This window comes from Dipteris shenzhenensis, chromosome 8, assembly GCF_047967505.1.
Source record: "Dipteris shenzhenensis isolate YYH24624 ecotype China chromosome 8, Dip_SZ_1.0, whole genome shotgun sequence".
In the NCBI taxonomy this organism is placed as follows: Eukaryota; Viridiplantae; Streptophyta; class Polypodiopsida; order Gleicheniales; family Dipteridaceae; genus Dipteris; species Dipteris shenzhenensis.
The window spans coordinates 16,353,957-16,376,442 of NC_141603.1; the positions used below are offsets into that span (position 1 = coordinate 16,353,957).

Sequence of the window (22,486 nt, forward strand, 5' to 3'; positions counted from 1 at the left end):
ATGAGCAGTGCTCTCCAGCCCTTGCATTTCCCCTCTAGTGCATCACTATAGTGTGAGGGGTACCTGCATTCACCTAACATGGGATTCAGGACCCAAAAGAACCGTCCCAATCGCTTCCTTTCCTACACAGTAGTAAGGAAAAGCAAGAAACAAGGAGTTTTTTACACTCATGAATTAACTCAGACAAGAGGTTGAGTATACAGCTTGTGGGAGCACTCTTTAGTCCTCTAGGTGACTCGGTCACTTCCCCTCATATGATGAAAGGTAGGCATTAAAGTAGAATCCTCGGATTTAGACCTATGCGCGATGTTCACGACGAATGCTGCCGAAAAGGACAAGACAGAGGGTACTCCACCAGAGATTTCTTGGTCATGGTATGATGAAATGCTTTGCTTTTGGAGGAACGCTTTGTGAGAGAGCCATCACGGCAAAAATAGTACTGCAAGTCAGGGTCTTGGTCCTTTGAGTCTGATAGACCTTGTACGATGGCGGTGTATCTCTAGAAGACATGCCCTTGGTATTATGAGATCAAAAGTAGATACCGGGGTCACTTCTACATCATTCTCGAAGGAGGCAGCCCCACCATCTCTAGCTATGGCAATGTCAGGGGCAGCATGAGATTTCGTTGTATCATCACCACTGTCACTATTGAGACTAAGGGGAGCTCCTCTTAGGCCTACCCACTATGCCCCTCCCCCAAAGTATACCTCATCTTCGACACCTTTACCCCTTACCCAGCCACTTTTCCCCTCATGATGGTGCCAGCCTCACTACACCCACATTCCAGCTGTATCCCCTCATGATGGTGCCGGTCTCACTACACCCATGTTCCAGTTGTATCCCCATTAGTCTCCACTTCTGCCCCCATTATCCAGCCCCTCTTCACACTGCATCCCACACTTCATGGCCACACGATCCCATCGGACTCTTGGGATCATCAGAGAATGCATAACCCCAAGTCTTGCTCCCCACCTTTATTTGAATTTGTTAGAGGATGTTTAAATTTGGCCCATAGCTATCTATGTGGCATTTGACAGATGAATCTATAGAGGTATCTAGGTGGCATTACGTAGTATCCCTCATCCCCATAGACGGGAATTTCATGGAAGAAGAGAGCTTGCCATGGTAATTGGCTCCTACTTGAGTTAGTTCGACCTTACATCCTGATGCGATCGAAGAATCTAAAATGATATATTTGTATGTAGGAGTCTTGCCGCAAACCCTACTAGACATGTGAGTGTGTTCCTCTTTTTGGCAAACCTAACTAGAGCTTGTCAACTTTTTGACAAGCAGAGCTCTAAAATTCTAAACTTTTACAGATATTTCAATCTTTTGGACAACAAGATGGATTGTAGCTATATGATCCTAGATAATAGACATAAAGACATGTTGACAGAGAAAGGCAATGTTCTTGAAGAGAAGGAGGTCGACACGTATAGGGCAGCAAAAATCATGAATGGCATTGCCAAAAGATGATCGATACTGTTAGCTACTCTCGTCCCAATCAAGGGGATGCAATGTGCTTGAATACGAATAGCCATGCTTGCTTATTTCTTTACTTTCCTTTTTAAGGCGCTCGCGCGCACGTGTGACCTCCACCCTTAGGCTTCCAATTGTCTCATAAAGGTGATAAACCTCAAACTTTAAATTGAGATGTAACTCTCCTTTAGTGCTTGCCTTTTTCACTGCTGAGTCTACCCTTCACCTCCATGAGAAACTCAATACAAAGATCTTTGTATAAATGGATGCTCAAGAACGTTTGAGTGTGTAGCCTTCCATATGTGTGCTTTGTGTTTGAAGCTTTTTAACAGTACCTTGGTAGTTTCTTTGGAAAAAAAAAAAAAAAGGTACCTTGGTAGTGTAGTTTAGGTATTGCTGTATCCATGCAAAGGGAAGTGTTCGTGTAATAATAATTTTTCACCTTAGATATTGGGCTGGGGCTTGCTGTGTACATACATTGACCATGATAATAGAAATGTTCGTCATAGGAATATATTTGTTGAGGACTTTTGATTGTTTACAATTATGTTTAGGCACGAGACAGAGGCGCGCAGAATAGGGATAACATCCAGCAGAAAGTCAAGAATTTAATGCTGGAAAGCTCCCAGCTTGGCAACTCTGATCAGTCGACTGAGGATAAGGTTTTTTCCTACTTGAGTTAGCTTAGTTTTGTTGACATTTTCCTAATTAGTCTTTTTTGTCCTCGTACGTTGCCTGCATTGTTGTTTTTTTCTTACGTGTACCAATTGGAACAGGTGAAGCTAGGTGAGCCTGGATGGAAGGAGAGGTATTACCTACAGAAATTCCAGGGGACAACACCGCAGCAATGTGACGAAATAAAAAAGGATGTGGTGAATTTCTGCTTCCTGACTTGAATTCGTCCATTTTATCATACATATTTGGTGGCTCTTTCTTATTACAGGGTGGATTTTCGAGGCTCCTTTGGAAATAAAATCTTAGAAAAATTTCCCAAAAAAGTAAACATTCCACCACACATTTTTTAGTAAGGGCTGTCTTGGGGCTTTTCTGCAAAGCAAACCTTGCAGCAGGTATTCTTGTAAAAGTTTGATATAGTTGGTATTCCTGTAAAAGCCTGAGGTCACCAGCTTGGTCATAAGGGAAGCACGGATTAACACATTTCGGTAGGGCAATTGTACTAGCATTGTTTTTGTAAAACTCACCCATGTTTTGTTTGACCTTTTCTGCAGGTACTAAAGTATACGGAGGGGCTTTGTTGGGTCATGCGATATTATTATCAAGGTGTTTGCTCTTGGCAGTGGTAAATTCTTTTTTCTCCTTTTGGTGGTGTTGTGTCTTGGTTTATGAACATGCTTGCTTGAGCAAGCAAGGAAAGAACATTTTCTCGCTTGGAAGGAGAATTTGTCCCATCTGAAGAGGGAGCTATTTATATAAATTGGGGGAAGGGGGGCTTTATGAAGGGAGACCCCTTCCAAGGGAGAATCAGGTGGCTTAGCTTAATTCTGTGGGGGGATCAAACCGCCCTACCTTTGTAATTAAAAATTCGCTCAATATTTAGGGTCAGGGGATCATAATTTAAGAGAACAGAATCTTACAACCCCCCCCCCCTCTCCTGCAAAAATCCCCTTTTCTCTTATATGCAAGTGGTTTCATTCGAATGGCATGTCCATTGATCTTCTCCTTCCATTCCCTAGCTGTTGGGAAACTTATAAAGGAAGATCCAGGCGCACCCAACCACATAGTCATTCCCATGCCGTCCAAGGCAAGGCGTGCTATCACACTTTTTCGCTCCCGAGCTCATGATTTGACCATTGAAAGTGGAGCATGGAGTGGTCTAGAAAGAAAACATCAAGTGTGCACATTATGCCAAGGTCAGGAAATTGAGGATGAAGAACACTTCACACTCACATGTCCAGTCTATGCCGACATCAGAGTGCACTTTCGATCATTGATCACCCAATGTACCGATCTATCCCAACTCCTTGAGGTTAGCAATAGTAATCCTCGTATCCTAGGTATCTTTTATTTGAGCATAGAAAAGAACAACACATGAATGAACCCTCTGATTCCTCAGGTCTCATAGGTCTTATAGGTCATGTCTCATTGGTCTTCCGAGAACGTTAATACACCATTCTCATCATCATCATGCTTGACACTTCAGGAGATGCATCACAGCAGGAGATGCATCAAGTCATAGAGATTACTTATGGCAGGCATACATTCAACATGCATGGGTATTCTTGCCATAGCCCTGTGCGACCAAAATGGCCCTTATCCACCTTGTCATGAACTAGATTAAAAAAAGTCATTTTTTAGTGATTGTTTTTTAAGAAGGTAATTCGATTTTTCCTTATTGATTCACATACATGCATCGTGTGGGCTCGGGGAGTTGGTTAATGAGGCAAAACCTACGAACTATAATCTTTGGAGTTGGTCAACTGAGGTCTAACCTAGGAGCCATCAAGGTTAGGTGCCGTGTTTTGGCTAAGATGGGCTCAAGTAGATCGAGTCAGGACCTAAGAGCAATTAAGAGGATTGCTAGACACACACCTCCATCTATGTCTCATTTAGCACCAAACCTGGTGCATTCAAATCGGATAAAGGCTTTGGGGTGTGTATAATGCAGTGCCTTGGAATTGACAGATCAAAACAACACGTGGCAAGGCTCAAGGTTATAATGTGTCGATTAGCATGTGTGGATAGAAAAATAAATAAATAAAATGTAATAAATGCAATAAATGGAAATAGAATATCCATGAAAAATCCATAAATGTAATTCAGCAATGTGTAGGTTTGTTACAGCTAGTGCTTTACTTTTTGTATTGCATGAATGCTTTCACACTCTTATGCCCATGCAGCTCGATGCCTCCTTTGGTAGGTACAGGGTCCATAAAGGGGGAACGTTAATATGAGACACATGTTTCTGAGGATGATATTCGTCATCCCATGCAATGTATATGTATTCTTTGCTAAGGAGTGGGTGTTGCTAGCACATGCCCACGATTGCAGATAGCAGCTGACTGCTTGGGCTTTGCTATGTTTAGTCCATGCCTTCAGGATGTAACACGTGATGACATCAATGTAGCTTTAAAACAAAGGAGTCCATATTGAGGATTTCATGAAAACAAGCTGTAGCTTTCCCTCTAAGTCTGACAGTGAGGCATACTAGTGCACAAACAGAGCTTCAATGTTGGCCTGCCATGAGAAGATGACGTTTGCTCCCTTGGAGAATAACCGAGTCGCTAAGATGTAGATAGCGCAAAGTCAATTATACAATTCTAGAGGAGGTCACTGTTAAGATCTTGTCCATGCTTAGCAGGCTAGAAAGAAAGATATTCAGAGATAGGGACTTCATAGAGCTCTCAAGAATGGAAGGGTGTAACTTTGTGCTTTACTCTAAAAAAAGTTTGTTACTGGCTACCAATCTCTTACTCTTGATAATACTAAATTATAATCTGGTTCCTCCTTTGAAGAAAAATATTCAATTTGTAGAAGAAAAAGAAAAAGACAAAGTGAAATCCAATCACAGAATAGGGCATCTGCTTGTCCTCCCCAAGTTGTAAATGGGAATCTGAAAGCTCTTCTCTTGATGGTACAATATGAATGATATGTGCAAAATGGAAACATCTATAGCCTGCGTTGTTGAGGGTCTGTTTGGGGAGAAGCAAAGGGTAATGTTATCAAACGTCTTAAGGCTTTGCAAAATTGAGCATGTGTGCAGTTCTTTATCTGAGTTGTTTTTTAAATGCTGTGCTTGTCATATGATGACATAATTGCAGAAGACATAGTAGACTGTCTACAAGCCCGTGTGATTTAAGCAGTTTTTTTCCAAAGTATGAGAAACATGTTTAACAAGATTTATGATTCGCGAGGATTATTAGTTTTGGTAGCTCATAGGGTTGGCCTGCTGCATATCTTCTAATGGTGCATTTAGTGTTTTCCTCCTAGTATGCATGCTTCTTAGTAGATTGCCTTTGTTCTCCTATATGTGCTATTGGCCTGTGCCATCGTCTGCTCTCACCAATGACATAACACAGAAGATTGAGGCTTCTTGTATTATTTCCTTGGTTCAGTTTTGAGTTGCAATGAATTGAAAGTGTCTTAATGGTCAAGTATTCTTTGAATTGTGTAAAAACCACATGTTGTTGCTTTTGGTTTGTGTATCTTTCAACAAAGTCAAATTTATTCTCAGGCCTTGTATGCCTGATCGCGTGCTTATTCACATGGAAGTGATTGGTATGTTGTTGTGTGGATTGTCACATCAATTTTGAGGTTGTCATTATGTCATGGCAGGTTCTACCCTTATTATTATGCCCCATTTGCATCTGATCTGAGGGAGCTTGATCAGCTGGAAATAACTTTCTTCCTTGGAAAACCTTTCAAGCCCTTTGATCAACTCATGGGAGTATTACCTGCTGCAAGGTCTACAGAGCACAGTTTATTATTTTCTTTAAACATATTATTAGAGAGCACAGTTGTTTATCCTTCTTTAAACATATTATTATTGTGCAATGCCTTGATTGCCATGAAATCTGGTACTAAGCATTCTTTTGGATTTCTTACTTGAAATTTTCCGACTGCAGTGCTAATGCCCTTCCTACACAGTATAGAGTCTTGATGATTGATCCAAAGTCCCCCATTATCGACTTTTATCCAAAAGGCATGTGCTTCTTTTGCTATTGAAAGTTCTGTTTTCTAAGGTTTAGGGAAGTGCCGTTGTGTCTTATTTGCTTGTAAAGTTTCTTGCATTAAAGGTTGAATGCATGTCTAAATGCAGATTTTGAGATTGATATGAATGGGAAGCGCTTTGCCTGGCAGGTATCAACTCTAGATTCCAAATATGGCTTGCCAATTCCAATGGTTGTTCATATAGCTTCGTTGAGTACTATAGCATTTAAGTGTATGAGGGCACTTTGTTTGATTATCTGTGGCTCTAGATGCATTGCCAGTTTCAGGGAATTTGAGAATATTTGTTGTTATATGGGAAGTGATAATGATTGAGGATGGCCTAGTAATGAGGGCTCTATGCTGCATTTATCAGTCTGAGACCTTAATGATATCCCTGCACAGTACAAAACTAACTGCCAAAACCAAATATTTGGACTAACTTTACAGAAGGTGATGGCTATAAAAGAGAGCTTTGAGATAATGGGAGGGTTGTGATGCCTCTCTTGTAGGAAATGGGGGGAGGATTGAGATTGGAGTGAGGAGTTGTGAGAAACGAGATATGAGTTGCAAGAGTGAAATGAGTACAACTCACACATAGTCTGAGGGTTGTAGACAAGGTAAGCTTTACTCTCACTGCTGTATTCAACAAAAATGCACTCAATGGCCTTATCATCCAGCTGGTTTCTAAATTGACTAGGCACATGTGTATAGGCTATGCAGCCAAACACCTTGAGGCTTAGTTGCAGGAAACGTCTAAAAAAATTAGGGAACCCCATTTCCTGACGTTTCCAAAATTGGGACGTTTCTGAAACATGGAAACATTTTGGAAACACCTAAGTGCGCCGGACGAAAAGGCAAGAAATGCAGTTATTGACAAGAGATGATAGCAGGCTCTTGCATCAATAACGCTCTGCTCTATGATGGTGACACATGTAACACAAGTATCATGGTGGTTGCGAAGCAAAGGCTTCAGAAGTGACACGAGACTTTGAATAGACGATCTGCATGGGTGACAATGGATTCGTCACTGAACTATAGGAATCACATCTTCAAGGATCATCTATTCCATGCTCTCCAAGAATGCAATTGCTTGACCATTGATTGGTTGGGGCTCTCCAGTAATTGCATGTGTAATGGATTGCCCTCTCAATTCATCAACAACTGGAGGGCGGGTGCTTTCTACAATTGCTTGGTGACCTTGCATGCACACTCGTCTTGCATACACGTCTAGCTTATATCAGTGCATGTTTTGTTTGATTGCTAGCTTGTGTATGTGATCAGAAATGTACGTTACTCAGCCTATCCTTGCCGTTTCCTATTAATTGAAATGGTGTTTCAAAAACGTTTCAGAACCACCACGATTCCTGCAACTTTGCCTTGAGGTAGTCAATCTTGGGGTTTTCTATCATGCCAAGGGTCAAAGGGAGTAATGGTTTTTAAGACATTGGTTGCATGTGTCCAAAATGTGTGTTGCACACATTATTGCTTCCATCCAAAATCTGTATGGTAGTCTTTTTCTATCAGATAGTTGCTCAATCTGGAGGCATAATGGGTAGACTTTTGTAGAAAAGGGGGTAGGGGCAGATTAGATAAGGGGGGAGAGAGAGAGAGAGAGAGAGAGAGAGAGAGAGAGAGAGTAGGCTGATAGGTGTGTTTCCCTATCAGCTAGATTTAGATTTAGATGCTCGTTGGGGAGAGACTAAAATGAAAATGTTTAGACTTCACAAGCAGTTGTAGCTTGAATGAAGAGATTTTGGACTACCTTTTGATTAGCCTTCTCCTTTAGTGCTAGCCTTCATCATGGCTGAGTCTGCCCTTCACCTCCGGAGTGCCGACAGAAACTCAGTACGAAGACTTTGTATAAATGGATGCTCAAGTATGTGTGGGTGTGTAGATTTGTATGTGTGAGAGCATATTTTTGTACTATGGTCTACACCCACTGTTGGGCGTTGATGACGTGAGTGGGGATGTCATAGTAGCTAGTCCCTGCTATGCATGATGGAGTTTATGGTTTTCAACCTTGTGAGTGACTATCATGAGATTGAAACTGCAGTATGTTGTGTTTTTAAAGGATGAGTTTGGGAATGTTCTTGGATTCATCTAGGTATAGGCTGCAAGGAGGAGGAGGAAGGAGGGAGAGTAGAAAGGATTGAGAGAGAGAGAGAGAGAGAGAGAGAGTGTCGGGTGCAAGGAGGAGGAAGGAGGGAGAGTAGATAGGATAAGATGTCACATCAAAAGTGGCCAGTGCATGTAGTTTTGAGGGAAAATTTTTATGGGAAGGGATGGCTGTCATGAAGGGGGGGAAAAGGCTACCTTAGTGTATACCTTATGAGGTGTTCAATGTATACCCTGTTGCAGAGTACCAAAATGCGCTCGGGAACATAGAGGATATGACCCTCCTCATCCATAAGTGGTAACTCTGGAAGTATGTGCACGCGCGGACCTACATGTGGTTTCAGCAAAGACACATGAAACACATTGTGAATCTTGGAGGTGCTTGGTAGCTCCAATTGATATGCTACCCCTCCAATTTTGCAGATGATTCTGTAAGGGCCATGATATAGACGAGCAACCTTTGTGTTGGTATTACCCCTCAATGAAGTATAACGGTTTTTGTGGAGACGTAAATGCACATAATGTCCTTCTCTAGATACCGAATATCTCCCGCACATTTCTTTTCCTTGGCTTGGGCATCCTGCATGTTCTTTTTAGCCAATTGCAGAAGGGCCTCCATCCTTTCCAAGTCATCTCGTGCTGATTTTTCACAGCAGTGTCAGCACTTGAGGAAGGTGTTCTCACTTTACACTCATAGAGTGCCTCGAACAGGCTCATGCTAATAGAGAGAGGCTTAGTACTATTGTAGCAAAATTCTGCAAGTGCGAGCCACTTATCCCATGACTTGTGGTATCATGACAAAAATGCTTCAAGTATTTCTCCACCCATTTGTTCACCCTTTTTGATTGTCCTTCAGTCTCAAGATGGTATGCAGTGCTAGGTATGAGGAAAGTACCCACTGCTGTGATCGTGTAATCACAGCAAGACATTCTTTAAACCTTTAGCGAGGAATTAGCGTTATGCACCATAGAGAGAGAAAGGAGATGAGGGTAGAGAGAGAATGGAGTCGACAATTGATTGGTTCCCTGTATCTACTAAGGGCTCCCTCCCCCAATCAGGGGAGAGTTTGCTTTATACTTGGAGAACTGAGAAATACAAATAACACTCTTCGAGAGAGCATGGAAACACGGTTTTGAAGAGTACATTGTGCATGCGCGTAGCAGACCCAAAGACCTAAGAGGCAACACTGATCAATACTGAGACCTTGATGCTGTCCACACTGACGATGTAGGACACTTCTGCAAGGCAAGGGAGAGGCTTGTGCTGTCCACGGGAATGCAGGGTTACTGCGTGAGTGAGAGTGAAAGCTAGGAGTGATAGAGCCTATAAGGGAGCTGAGAGATGACTGAAATGTAGAGCTGAGAAGTGAGCTGTGCAAACTGTAAAAGATAGCTGAAAAGAGCTGCTGAAACAGAACCCTAACCTTACTCCGTTTGCTGGTCCGAATCTTCAACTGTGGTGCTGCATATACACCTTCCAAACAGGCTGAACTGAAGGCCAAAGGCTGAGGCTGATCAGGGCCAACTTCGGAGGTGTTCAGGGCTGCACACAAGAGGCCGGAGGGGAGCTGTTCGGAGTGCTGAAGGCTTGGGAGCTGGATGGGAAATGAGGGCCTGGAGGCGCCCTATTTATAGGGCTGGAAGGGCTGAGCCAACCAGCCCAAAATGGCTGACTTTTCAGTCAGCTCTTCTGGGTTGTTGGCTGGTCCCTTGGCCCCATAAAAGGCAGCCCTAAGCCCCATAAAAGGTGGCCTAGGGAGGGATGCAGGGTGCAGGCAGCCTCTGCATGGCTGCCACATGTCACAAGGAAGCGTTGAGTACGGGGGGTCCCACTCCCCCGCGCCTCCTAGCCACGCAAGCAGCGTCTCTCAAATCCTTCTTATATCCCAAGGTCCCTTCATGATCCCATTGTATATGGGATTTCTCCCTTTTATATCCACATGTCACTTGTGCATCTAGGGGCCTCAATACCTCTCTAATTCTCACATGTTACCAAGGCTCCACCATGAAGGGGGTTAGGACCACATACCTTCCAACACCCCCCCATGGGCCTAACCCCATGAATAAGCATGACCAACCAACAAACAAACTCTGATCACCCCCAATAGGCCGGATCAGACTAATAATGGCAACCACCCACATAGGGCTGGGTCAATTCTCGAAGCGCTGGACATATCTCTTCACAACACACGAACTGATGCGGGTCATCACTTCCCACGCCATCCGCCATTAAGCCGCCACACCTTTCAAGCTGCCATCGCAGTCACAGAGTCAGTGTTAGCTGCCACATACATAGTCGCGCAGATACCACGTGTTCACGCCACAATCTGCTGGCCAGCCGCCTGCTCTGATACCACTGTAGGTAGCCTCTGCATGGCTGCCACATGTCACAAGCGCCGAGTATGGGGGGTCCCACTCCCCCGCCTCCTCGCAACGCAAGCCTCCCCATGCCCAAAAAGAGCCGGCTGGGATTATGGGGAGGGTCTCTCAAATCCTTCATATATCCCAAGATCCCTTCATGATCCCTTCATGGGCAGCAAACAGATCCAATAGGCCTCTTGGGGCACGAACTTTCCTGCTATCGAGAGAGAGAGAGAGAGAGAGAGAGAGAGAGAGAGAGAGAGAGAGAGATTGATTAACGTCCACAGGAGACCTCACAGGTCTATGGGACAAAATGCACAGGAAAATCATCAACATCTGTTAGAGACTGAGAGTCTATGGGGGAGTATAGCAGCTCATCCCCAAATTATTATAGCATAACTACATTCAAGTACTTTATTAAGGGTGGTTTGAATAACATCAATTTAAGATTGAGAGTCTTTGGGTTTAGGTTTGAAATCTCTAATGATTTCTTGTCTCCATAAACCGCCCATTTACCTTCTTTCCTTGCTTCTTTCACTTTGATAAGTTCCTTTTTCTTTGTTTAGTTGGGTCGGAGTGGGCTCTTCAGATATCAAAATCCTAGTGCCCTTGAGCTTGTTGGTTTGTCTAAGGATCTTGGTTCTTAAAATCCTTTCTTTGAAATAAATTTGTGCTTGGTTTCCCACTTGAGTGATAAAGACTTATGTCATTTTCATCCCAACCGATTTGTGGCATTGCCTTCTTGAGTTGGATAATCTTTTCCTCATCGATACATTCGTCTTCCTCTTCCATTTTAAAATAGCTAAGGCAACTATCTTGCAATCCCCCAATACATAAAATCTTATTGTTACTTGCTATGGCTTGCTGCTCTCTTACCTCTGCATAAACATCACATTTGTCAATCTTGTTATGTATTGTTGCTGTAATTTCCTGTCCCATGATTTGAGCTGAGTGGTGACCATTTCTTGGACCTTGGCTACAAGCTGTGGTGTAGGAGTTGCAGTATTGCATTGCTATAGGACTTCTTGGATTACCTCCTGTCTGCCTTCATTCTTCATTTCTGAAACTGTCTTCTCGAGGGAAGCAATACGAAGCTTTGCATCTTTGAGTTCTTGTTGTAGGAAGTAGATCCGCTCATGTGGATCAAGCTTGCTTTGAAATCTGTGAAAAGTCAAGGCATAAGGAGAAGGTGTCGACGCCATGGCAGCGTAGAATGGGTTCTTGTTAGTTGGAGTCGATGGAAAGAGCTTCGTCTTCGGGGGGGGGGGGGAGAGAGAGAGAGAGAGAGAGAGAGAGAGAGAGAGAGAGAGAGAGAGAGAGAGAGAGAGAGAGAAGTCCGCCTTGCAGGAATGTATGGCAGCCCATGTTGGGGGGCCTTTGTCGGATACAGAGTGGGCCAGGGTGGAGCGGCTACAGGTTCTCATGTTATCACGGATGATCCGTGGTAAGCCATCTATCCCTCACCAGATCATTCGGGCGGAGTTTGGGTCACCCCCATTACAGCTAGATGCTGCATTTCAGGTCATTACATATCTAACCTGAGTCAGGGAGTATGGGGATTACACATCCAGGTGTTTCAGGATACCATGGTTAGCACTGTCCTCTTCTATGGCACTTGCAGCAGAGGGAGATCAGAGGTGTTGGTATGCACGCATAGAGAGATGGTTTGCAGGACTAGGGCTCCACATGGACAGACTACCCCCTTTCCAGTACAGCATGGATACTCCTTTCTCTCCCCTCCTATCACACGAGGTCAACCAGGTTATTCGTGAGGATCTACTACGGCTACAGACATTCTGGACTTGGTTGGGCCCGAGTGATCTTCCAGTGAAGTTGGGCTTCTACAGAGATCGCTTCTTACATATCACAGCGGAGGGTTTTATTCATCCACCAGGATACACGCAAATTCACCTACCCCACTCATTGAGGATCTCCCTTGGGCAGTTCCGGGTCTCTTCACATAGACTTCGTATCGAGAGCGGAAGAGCAGAGCGGTTACCCAGGGAGGCGCATATGCACACTGTGTGACATGCAGGAGGTTGAGACAAAGGAGCATTTCATCTTCAAGTGTCATGTTTACTATGAGATTTGAGGACGTTTCTATTGCCTCTTCAGAGATAGTTATGGGGTTTTGCCCCGTTTCCTCTCCTACCCAGACCATCGGTGTTTGGCTGGTTGCATTCATGAGGTGCTCAAACACCGCAAGAGGATACTCCGAGCACGGAGACAGGAGTAGACTTCTTCCTCGATTGATACCTCTCAGAGCTGTATCATGGAGTTCTTTCAGCCAGATCACATAGACCCCCATGAGGCGAGACCTTGACATGACCGCGACCCGGAGCGTGTGACCCGATAACTCAGACAGAGGGTTGACTCACAGATCACACTTGGGGACATCCCGTCCTTGTTTAAGATTGGAGCCCGACTTACGGGGGTCACAGTGGCCTTGGTTAGACGCAAAGCTAAGACCAGGTGACGTACCAGGACTGCACCGTTGAGGGGGCGACAACGTTCTATTGCTGACCTCATGCCTTTGCTTCCACAGCCTCATCCATCCTGATGTTGTGTTGCTGACGATGATGATGATGATGGTTATGATGATGATGGTGATGATGATGTTGTGATTGATATATATATATAGTCGGGATATGACTATGTTGGACTTAGGACTTAGTACTGCCATTTTGCATTTTATTGCATTCTGCATTGGTGTGGATGCTCGTTTAGTAGCTACACCACCACAGCTCATTGTATTCAGGTTTTTTCGTAGTCTCATAGACCCATCGGTCTTCCGAAGACTTTAATAAAATTTCTCTCTCTCTCTCTCTCTCTCTCTCTCTCTATGTGCATTCCAAACCCTAGCATTGACACCCTTGTCTCTCTCCCTTGGGTGGATCTGGTCTCCTTGCAAGGGGGGGGGGGGGGGGATCAGTGCTTCACCTCTAGGCGTGTCATCTCAACTCCATGGCTGGCTGTTGGAGATTGTTTTCGAACCATTACCAACCGCTTGTAGTGGCTTGACAAACCACCTCGACATTGGAACCAATGACACAGTAACTCCACAAAGATTCGTACGCACGCTCTCTAATCTCAGGATTTGTCTACCATTGCAGCCTTGTGACACAGTAGGGCCTTCCTCCAGTCAGTCAACAAAAAATTGCCTTGGAAGTCCCTTGTGCTGTGGAAGGGATGCAAGGAATATTTTGGGAATTTTTTCCTTGGGAGCACAAACACCTCAATGGGAAACCAATGTGCCGTGGCATAGCCCACAAATGCAACGTCCGAGTTTGTCGCTCACCTCACGAATGTAAGTTGCTGGGATAGGTAGCACTGCCCAAGAGAACTTGAGCTTTAGTATGCTGTTGCACTCCAATGGGAGTTTGACCTCACTCTCCCTCTCATTGAAGCATTGGAGCACACTTGAGCTCTCCCTCTCATTGAAACATTGGAGCACTCTCCCATCTCTGCATGCTCTAGTAGAGCTTCAATGGGCTGGAAAGATCCTGCTCCAATACCTCTCTAGCTGCCCCTCTCCCCGAGCTCCTCCGCTACCCCTCCGCTCTCAGCCCCCTGCTACCCCTCCGCTCTCAGTCCCCCGCTACCCCCCCGCTCAGCCCTCTGCTACCCTCGCTCAGCCCCCCCGCTACCCCCCGCTCAGCCCTCCCCTACCCTCGCTCAGTCCCCCCGCTCAGCCCTCCGCTACCCTTTGCTACCCCCCCCTCCCTTCAGCCCTCCGCTACCCCTACGCCACCCTCGCTCAGCCCCCCGCTAAGCCCCCGCTACCCCCCCGGCTCAGCCCTCCGCCACCCTCCGCTACCCCCCCCCCCCCCCCCGCTACCCACCCCTCCCGCTCAGCCCTCCGCCACCCTCCGCTACCCCCCCCCCCCCCCCCCCCCCCCAAACCCCCGCTCAGCCCTCCCTGGGCGCTGTTGCAGCTACCCGCACCCCCCTTCTCGCTCCCGCTCAGCCCCCTCAGCCACCCCTCGCTCCCCTCAGCCACCCCTCGCTCCCCTCAGCCCACCGCTCCTCGCTCCCGCTCAGCCCCCTTCTCGCTACCCGCACCCTCCCTTCTCTCTCCTTGCTCCCGCTCAGCCCCTCGCTTCCCTCAGCCACCCCTCGCTCCCCGCTACCCCCTCACTCAGCCAACACCCACCTCCCTCCCTCCTTTTCCGCTCATCCACCGCCCCCCCCCCCCCCCCCCCCCCCCCCTCTCCCTTCTCTGCTCCCCTCGCCTTTTTTTTTTTGGGTGTGGGAAATAAAAAGGAAATCACAACCATCTTAAAAAAAAATTTAAAAAAATCATCGCCATCTTAGCCTCTCCTCCTTCTCCACCTCTTGGCTGCCTCTCCACTTCAGGCTTGTGCACTACCTCTCCACCACCTCGCACTGGACGTGCCTCCTGTAAGATTTGGGGAGAGAGAGTAAGAGAGTGAGCTGAGAGCTGAAAGCTTAAAAACTTAGTTGCAATAGAAGAGTGTGTAAGTACAACTGAAAAAGCGTGAGATAAGGTTTTGTCCTAGTGACAAAACTTTAGTAGTCAGTAACCATAGTTAGTGAACTAACTGCGGTTAAGGGGAAAAACCTCTTAAAGAGGGAAAATGCCCCTAACTAGCTTATTAAATTACATTGGTAACTGCTGAATTATATCCATAATTCTAACACCCCCCTGCAGTGCCAATGTCATGTACAAGGATGATTAATCACCAAACGGATATAAGTTTAGGGCACTGCGAAATGTCTCGAACTTTTCACGTGGAAGTGCTTTGGTGAAAATATCTGCAACATTGTCATGTGTGGACACAAAGATCATGCTGATCTCTCCTGCATGCAACTTCTCTCTGACGTAATGATAGTGAACCTCAATGTGCTTCGTGCGAGCATGAAACACTGGATTCTTTGCCACTGCAATGGCACTCTGACTATCAGTGAGAATTGGAGAAGGACCCTCCAATGACAGATGAAGATCAGCAAATAGACGTCGTAGCCAGAGACATTCAACTGTTGTTGTGAAATCTGCCCTGTACTTAGCTTCACATGATGAGGTAGCCACTGTAGATTGTTTCTTGCTCAGCCAGGAAATGCAAGATTTACCCAAAAAGGAACAATTGCCACTAGTGGACTGCCTAGTGTCATAATCACCAGCCCAATCTGAATCACTGTAGGCATGCATCTGCAAGTCAGCCCCCCTGGGAAATAACAAGCCAAAAGACTTCGTGCCCTGCAAATAACGGAAGATGCGCTTAACTGCCTGCCAATGCATAGTTTTTGGGCTGTGCATATACCTGCTCACCTGAGATACTGTAAACTGAATATCAGGCCTAGTGTTGCAGAGATAGATGAGGCATCCAACAGCCTGACTGTAAAATGTGGCATCAACTGATTCTCCTGCATCATGCATTGTGAGTTTCAGCCCCGGCTCCATGGAAGTGGCTATGGGCTTACAATCATGCATGTTAAATCTGTCCAATAGTTTCTGCACATACTTGGACTGAGACATAACAGTGCCACGTCTCTCTTGAGAGAACTGGATCCCCAAATAAAAGTGAAGCAGCCCCAAATCTGACATGTCAAAGTTGGTCTGCAAATCAGCTTTGAAATCTGCAATATTATCTTCATTGGACCTTGTGAGCAGTAAGTCATCGACATAAAGAATGATGACTAAAATTTCCCCACCATCCTTCTTGATGTAGAGGGTGCTCTCAGTAGGACTATTATGCAGCCCCTTGCTGGTCAAAAAGGCATGAATCTTGGCATACCATGCACGAGGGGCTTGTTTCAGCCCGTACAAAGCTTTATTTAGCTTGCATACCTGAAGTGCATTTGCTGTAATTTCAAAGCCTGGAGGTTGTTTGACATAAACCTCTTCCAACAAGACTCCGTTTAGGAAGGCTGTTTTAATGTCCAACTGATGAACATTCCACTCAAAATGTGCAGCCATTGCAATAACTGATCGGATGGTGGTCATCCGGGATGTAGGAGCAAAAGTCTCCTCATAATCTATGCCCTTTTTTTGAGCATAGCCTTTGGCAACCAGCCTTGCCTTGTATCTGTCAATGGAGCCATCTGGCTTTCGTTTCACCTTGAAAACCCATCGTGTACCAATGGCGTGTTTACCTGGTGGCAAGTCTACGACATCCCAAGTCTGATTTTTCTTAATGGACTGCAACTCATCGTGCATGGCATTCATCCAATGCACATTGTCCTTTGCCTCTTCGAATGTTGCAGGCTCCTCGTCATCGAGAAGAGTACCTGCATATGCTGATTCCACTAAATTAGCACCTTCCATGTGCCTTACTGCACTGTGAGTCCTGCCAGGTAATGGAGCATCAATCTTACTCTCCCTAAGAGTCTGTAACAGCCAGTTTGGGACTGTTTTTGCTGCATGTATGTCTGCAATTTCTTGCTGAACTATCTGTTCCACTGCCTGTGGAGGTGGCAAGACATCCTGTGGCTGAACTGGAGCATCGGGAGGTGGCTGTAAATTCTGATTTGCATCAGAAATATCAGCAGGGGAACCCAAGGCAATGAAATTCAGCCTGAGTGTGAGCTGAATTTTCTGCAAATATCACATCTCTACTGACAATGATCTTGCGTGTAGCAAGATTGTAGAGACGGTACCCTTTGCTTTCTGCACTGTACCCAATAAATATGCACTTAATTGCTTTATCTGACAACTTATGCCGAAATTCAACTGGCACATGAGCATATGCAAGGCATCCAAAGACACAGAAATGATCCACTGAAGGCTTTCTCCCATTCCAGACTTCATAGGGAGTTTTTGTTTTCAAAGCCTTAGTGGGAGTCCGATTTAAGATGTAGTTGGCACACATTAGACCTTCAAGCCAGAATTTATGAGGCATGTGTTTGCTTTTCAGCATACATCTGTCCATCTCCATAAGAGTTCTATTTTTCCTGTCAACTTTGCCATTTTGCTGAGGGGTCAGCCTCACTGTGAGCTGATGCACAATACCCTTGTCTTTCAGAAAAGCATCAAAATCTGCAGACAAGTATTCCCCACCTCTATCTGTGCGCAATGTTTGTATCTTGAGTCCAGTTTCATTTTCAACCACGGCTGAAAAGTGTTTAAACACCATGAACACTTCTGATTTGCGCTTCAGCCCAAAGACCTAAGTGAAATTGGAGTAATCATCAATAAAAGTAACAAAGTAGAGATGACCACCCAATGATGGAGTCCTCATGGGACCACAGACATCACTGTGTATAAGCTGTAATTTTCGGACAGCTTTAATTGAACCATCCTTTTTGAAGGGGAATCTGTGCATCTTGCCTAAAATGCACCCTTCACAGGTATGTGGAGGAGGTATTTCAAGAGGTGGCAATGCATCAACCATGGAGTGCTTCTGAAGTGTCATCAAGTTGTTGTAAAGCATGTGGCCATATTTGGCATGCCATAACTCTGCATTCTGCATGGCAGCAGTAGGAGTAGAAACTGCAATAGCATGGGCTGCTCTTTTCTCAAAAAAATCAAGCTGAAAAAGCCCACGCAGTAGAGTACCAGATAATCTCAAGGCATAATCATTTTCTCTGTCCCGGACAGCACATTTGTCATCCTCAAAGATGACCTGAAATCCAGCTCTGTTAAGAGTCGACACTGAAAGGAGATTCTTGGTGATACCAGGCACATATAAGACATCTGAAAGTCTGAAAACTGAGCCATCAATGGCGGTAAGCTCAACTTCTCCTGTACCACGTACTGAATATGACGAGTCGTTGGCACAAGTGACTTTCTTACCAACGGGAGGTTGATGCAAGGAAGTAAAGAGACACTTCCTAGAAGTGATATGTTTGGAGGCACCGCTGTCAAAATACCAAGTATTCAGTGTTTCATTGACACTGAAAGCTGATGCATCTGTGGAAGGATCATAACTGCAAGTCAAAAAGGCATATGTATCATCATTACAAGTGGCTGTACTATCCCGAGCATCTGGAACAGCCAGCCTAGAATCTGAAATGCAAGATAAAAAGGCATAATCCTGTCCAACAAAGTTGGCTGCAGCATCCCCACTGTCAGATGCATGAGGAGCTGAATCTGAAACAGCCATACCGGAGCTGTTTTTCTTCTCTTTTGCAAGGCTTTTCTTGCATTCTGCAATGTGATGACCTGGCTTTTTGCAGTAATGACAAAAACCCTTCTTCTTGGGCTTACTTGCATCATTTTTAGCCTTCTATGAAGGCTGTCCTGACCCCCTGGAAGGCTGATTTACTGATGTCTTTGCCTGTCCCTTTGTTTTTGACTTGAACTTTGAGAGCATAGCTTGTTAACCTGCATGTGAAGCCAAGTTTTTCCTGGTCTGCTCTTCCTGAAGTAGAAGTCCTATCAACTCATGAAAAGTGAGAGGATTTGCAAGCCCCCTCAATGATAAGTTCAGCGAGGTATGAAAGCTGAGATAAGACTCAGGAAGAAAATTCAGAGTGGTCGTAATCATCTCTGAATCAGGAATAATCTCATCAATGTTCAATAATTGCTCTCTGAGATCCTGTAGCTTTGTGAGGTGAACTGACATGGAGTCACCCTCTTCCATATGTGTATTACTTAACTCTCTTTTCAAGAAAGATACCCTTGCATCATTCCGGGCTGGATACATGCTTTCTAAGATATCCCACGCTGCCTTCGAGGTCTTACATGACCGGATATGCGGAATGATAAATCTTTTCACTGAAAGAGAGATGCATGACAAAGCTAATTTTTTCTGTTCTGGAGTAGTGGCTATAGCTGCACCGCCAACTTGTCCTGCAGCTGCACCCTCTTCCACCTCCTTGCTGGGGAGGGGTATTAGGTGCTATACCTGCTGGTCGGATCTCACCCCCATTCACATAATCCCATAAATTGCGAGAAATCAGAATATTGCGTACCATAAAACTCCAGAGGGAGTAGTTGGTACCATCCAACTTGTCTTCCTGTGAAAGACCACCGAACTGAAAATCATTCTGATTTTGCTGGGCCATATCTGAGAAAGAGATTTTAGCAGATACAAAACTGAATTCCCTTACTGGGAATGAAATGCACAACTCCCAAAAAACACAGCCAAGCACTGGCTGTAAATGCAACTCAGATTTCTGCACTTGCACTGTCAGAAATCTGTCCAAGCATCAAAAAACTCTCCAGAATCTGCCAAAAGTGTTGCAAAACACTTCAAGAAAGGCAGTATGAACTGAAATCTCCAAAATTGTTCTCCCAACACAAAAGCCCCAAAATAGGCCTGAAATTGCAACCAGAAAGGGGCAAATTGATCAAAAGCCCCAAATGTTGCAAGAATTGCGCTCTGTCTGCAAAAGCCCCAAATTTCACTGCGAGATTGCAGTGTAATCACAAAATCCCCTAAAAAAATTTCTGCAAGAAATTGTACTGCAAAACTGAAAGCCCCAAATTTCAAGGTTGAAATTGCAACGGGAAAGGGGCAAAAAGCACAGAAAGCTCCAAATTTTGCAATTTCAGCAGAAAGCCCCAAATTTTTGGGCTAAACCTCTGAATCTGCCTGCAATGTCTGCTTCACAAGCAACTATGAACCCGAAAATACCCAAATGACTGCAAAAGACTGGAAATGTATGCACAAATACCACCAGATCTGCTGGTACGGTGATTGTACAACAGAGTACGGATGAGCAGGTACAGATCTGCCACACGTGCGGATGAGCAGGTACTGATGTACGAACAAGCAGATCTGGGATGTACGGCGTAGGATAGGTGTACGGCGCAGATACTTATGGCGAACTGCATGGAAGTAGCACCGTACGACGAACTGTACGGACTAGCTGCAAGAGCTGTACGTTGTACGGGAGTTCCCTACAGGGCAGCTGTACGGCGACGAGACTGCAGGTGTGCTGGTATGGGCGTCAGCGTAGGTACGTACGGGGCAGGCGCTACAGCTGTACGGTCGTGCGAAGTAGCTTCGACTGGCTATACGGAACTGACGCAAGATGGTATGTATGGCGATCACACGTGCGGTACGGCCGACGACCTGTTGTACGGATTTACTGTCACAGATGTACGGCGAACGTACAGACGACGATGTATAGTACGGAAGGTGTTGTAGGAGTTGTATGGAAGCAGTAGGTACGCACGATCAGCGCAGGTACGGACAATCACGATCAGTACGGACAGCGCAGGTACGGCAGATCAGTACGGACAGCGAGCGATTGGAGCAGGGAGATGTTGGGCTGGAGCTGGAGGCAGAGAGCAGGAGCTGAAGGGAGCAGGGAGCACGGAGCTCTTGAACCTGATCTGATACCAAATGTAAGATTTGGGGAGAGAGAGAGCAAGAGAGTGAGCTGAGAGCTGAAAGCTTAAAAACTTAGTTGCAATAGAAGAGTGTGTAAGTACAACTGAAAAAGAGTGAGATAAGGTTTTGTGCTAGTGACAAAACTTTAGTAGTCACTAACCATAGTTAGTGGACTAACTGCGGTTAGGGAAAAAAACCTCTTAAAGAGGGAAAAGTGCCCCTAACTAGCTTATTAAATTACATTGGTCACTGCTGAATTATATCTATAATTCTAACACCTCCCATTATGGGGGGGGAACTGGTGCTCCCGCTCCCGGCTGAACATTAACACTAAGATCTGCACCCGCACCCCAAGAGAATGGGGGACAAAGCCAAGAAAGACGAAAATAACAACAATAAAAAAAAGCAAATGACACAACTGAATTTGGAGGATGTGAACACACGTTACAACCGAAGTGGACTCGGGGTAAACAGCAAGGTAAAGGTAGGACCCGCCTCAGCTTCTTTAGCATCTATCTCTACCTCAACCTCAACCTCAACTCCCGCTACAGTGTCAGTTTCGTTTTCAGCTCCAACCTCAGCTCCCTTTATCTCTATCTCTACTTCGACTTCAGTCCCCGCTTCAGGCCCAGCTCTAGTTTCAGTCTCAGCTCCATCTACATCTACGATCAGTGACATACTCATGCCCATGGCGTCGGTTGTTGTTCCCTTTCCCTCTTCTCCTGTTACAGCTCTCGCACAGCTTATGACACCTACTTCGGAGGTGTCATACACTGTGCCGCATTACGCTTCACTCTCCCCTCTCCCTCTCAGTCAGCCCACCCTCCCACACCCCGTTGGGATTGCCTCATCCATTCCACTGTCATCTCCGTTCCTCACTCAGCCACCGTCCAGTTTTCGGACTCAGTCCCACTCTTTCATGCGACAGTTGCCACAGTTTCAGCATGGACATGGGTGGACTGACACACCAGAGGCCCGTGAGACCCTACTCACGGAGATACATAGTTTTCGTGAGCGTGAGATGGAGTTGGCTCGCTTCGCATGGGAGCAGGTCCGCTTCAACCAAGAGCAGAGCCGCATCATACAGGAGCAGGCTAGGGCCATTGGGGAGCAGGCGGGTCTTATTCAGGGACTCAGACATGATATCATGCAGCTCCGACAAGAGGTCACAACCATACACACTGCCCCAGGAAGTACCCCGGTTGTCGAGGCACAGATTGCGAGCATGCAATTTGCTATTGAGGAGACTTCTAGATGGGTTGACGTGGCCAAACGGGAACCCGCAAGGGTCACCGTTTCGGCTATCCTCATGGAGCAGCAGCAGAGAGCCAGTAAGGCTCTCAACATCAGAGTATGCGGGATCCCACGCACTGAAGCTACACCGATGGTAGATGCGATTGCGTTCGTGACCGCTACCCTGGGTGTGGCTGAGCACAGGATAGAGAGGGCATGGCGGGTGGGGAAAGATCCCAATCGAGAGCAACCTTTGATCATACGATTTCATGACACTCAGGCACGACTTTCAGCTCTACGACGCAGGTCAGTCCTTCGAAATGAGCCAGCGATCTCTATGGATGAGGACCTCACACCTCTACAGGTTGAGGAGAGGCGCTCTTTGCTGCA

At 45.7% G+C, this 22,486-nt stretch overlaps 1 protein-coding gene across 4 annotated transcripts in view; it reads left to right on the forward strand.

The window, feature by feature from the left end:
* Positions 1-22,486, forward strand: part of LOC147899186 (5'-3' exoribonuclease 4-like) — a 119,844-nt gene that overhangs the window by 64,140 nt on the left and 33,218 nt on the right. For all 4 annotated transcript variants that reach the window (XR_015541414.1, XR_015541415.1, XM_087378074.1 and 1 more), the window contains exons 11-16: positions 2,034-2,141; positions 2,256-2,351; positions 2,709-2,779; positions 5,773-5,901; positions 6,063-6,139; positions 6,257-6,297. Coding sequence is in view for 2 of the 4 variants with exons in the window: in XM_087378074.1 (XP_087234200.1) it covers positions 2,034-2,141; positions 2,256-2,351; positions 2,709-2,779; positions 5,773-5,901; positions 6,063-6,139; positions 6,257-6,297 (522 nt within the window). In the remaining 2 variants the exon portion in view is untranslated. The remainder of the gene's footprint in view (positions 1-2,033; positions 2,142-2,255; positions 2,352-2,708; positions 2,780-5,772; positions 5,902-6,062; positions 6,140-6,256; positions 6,298-22,486) is intronic.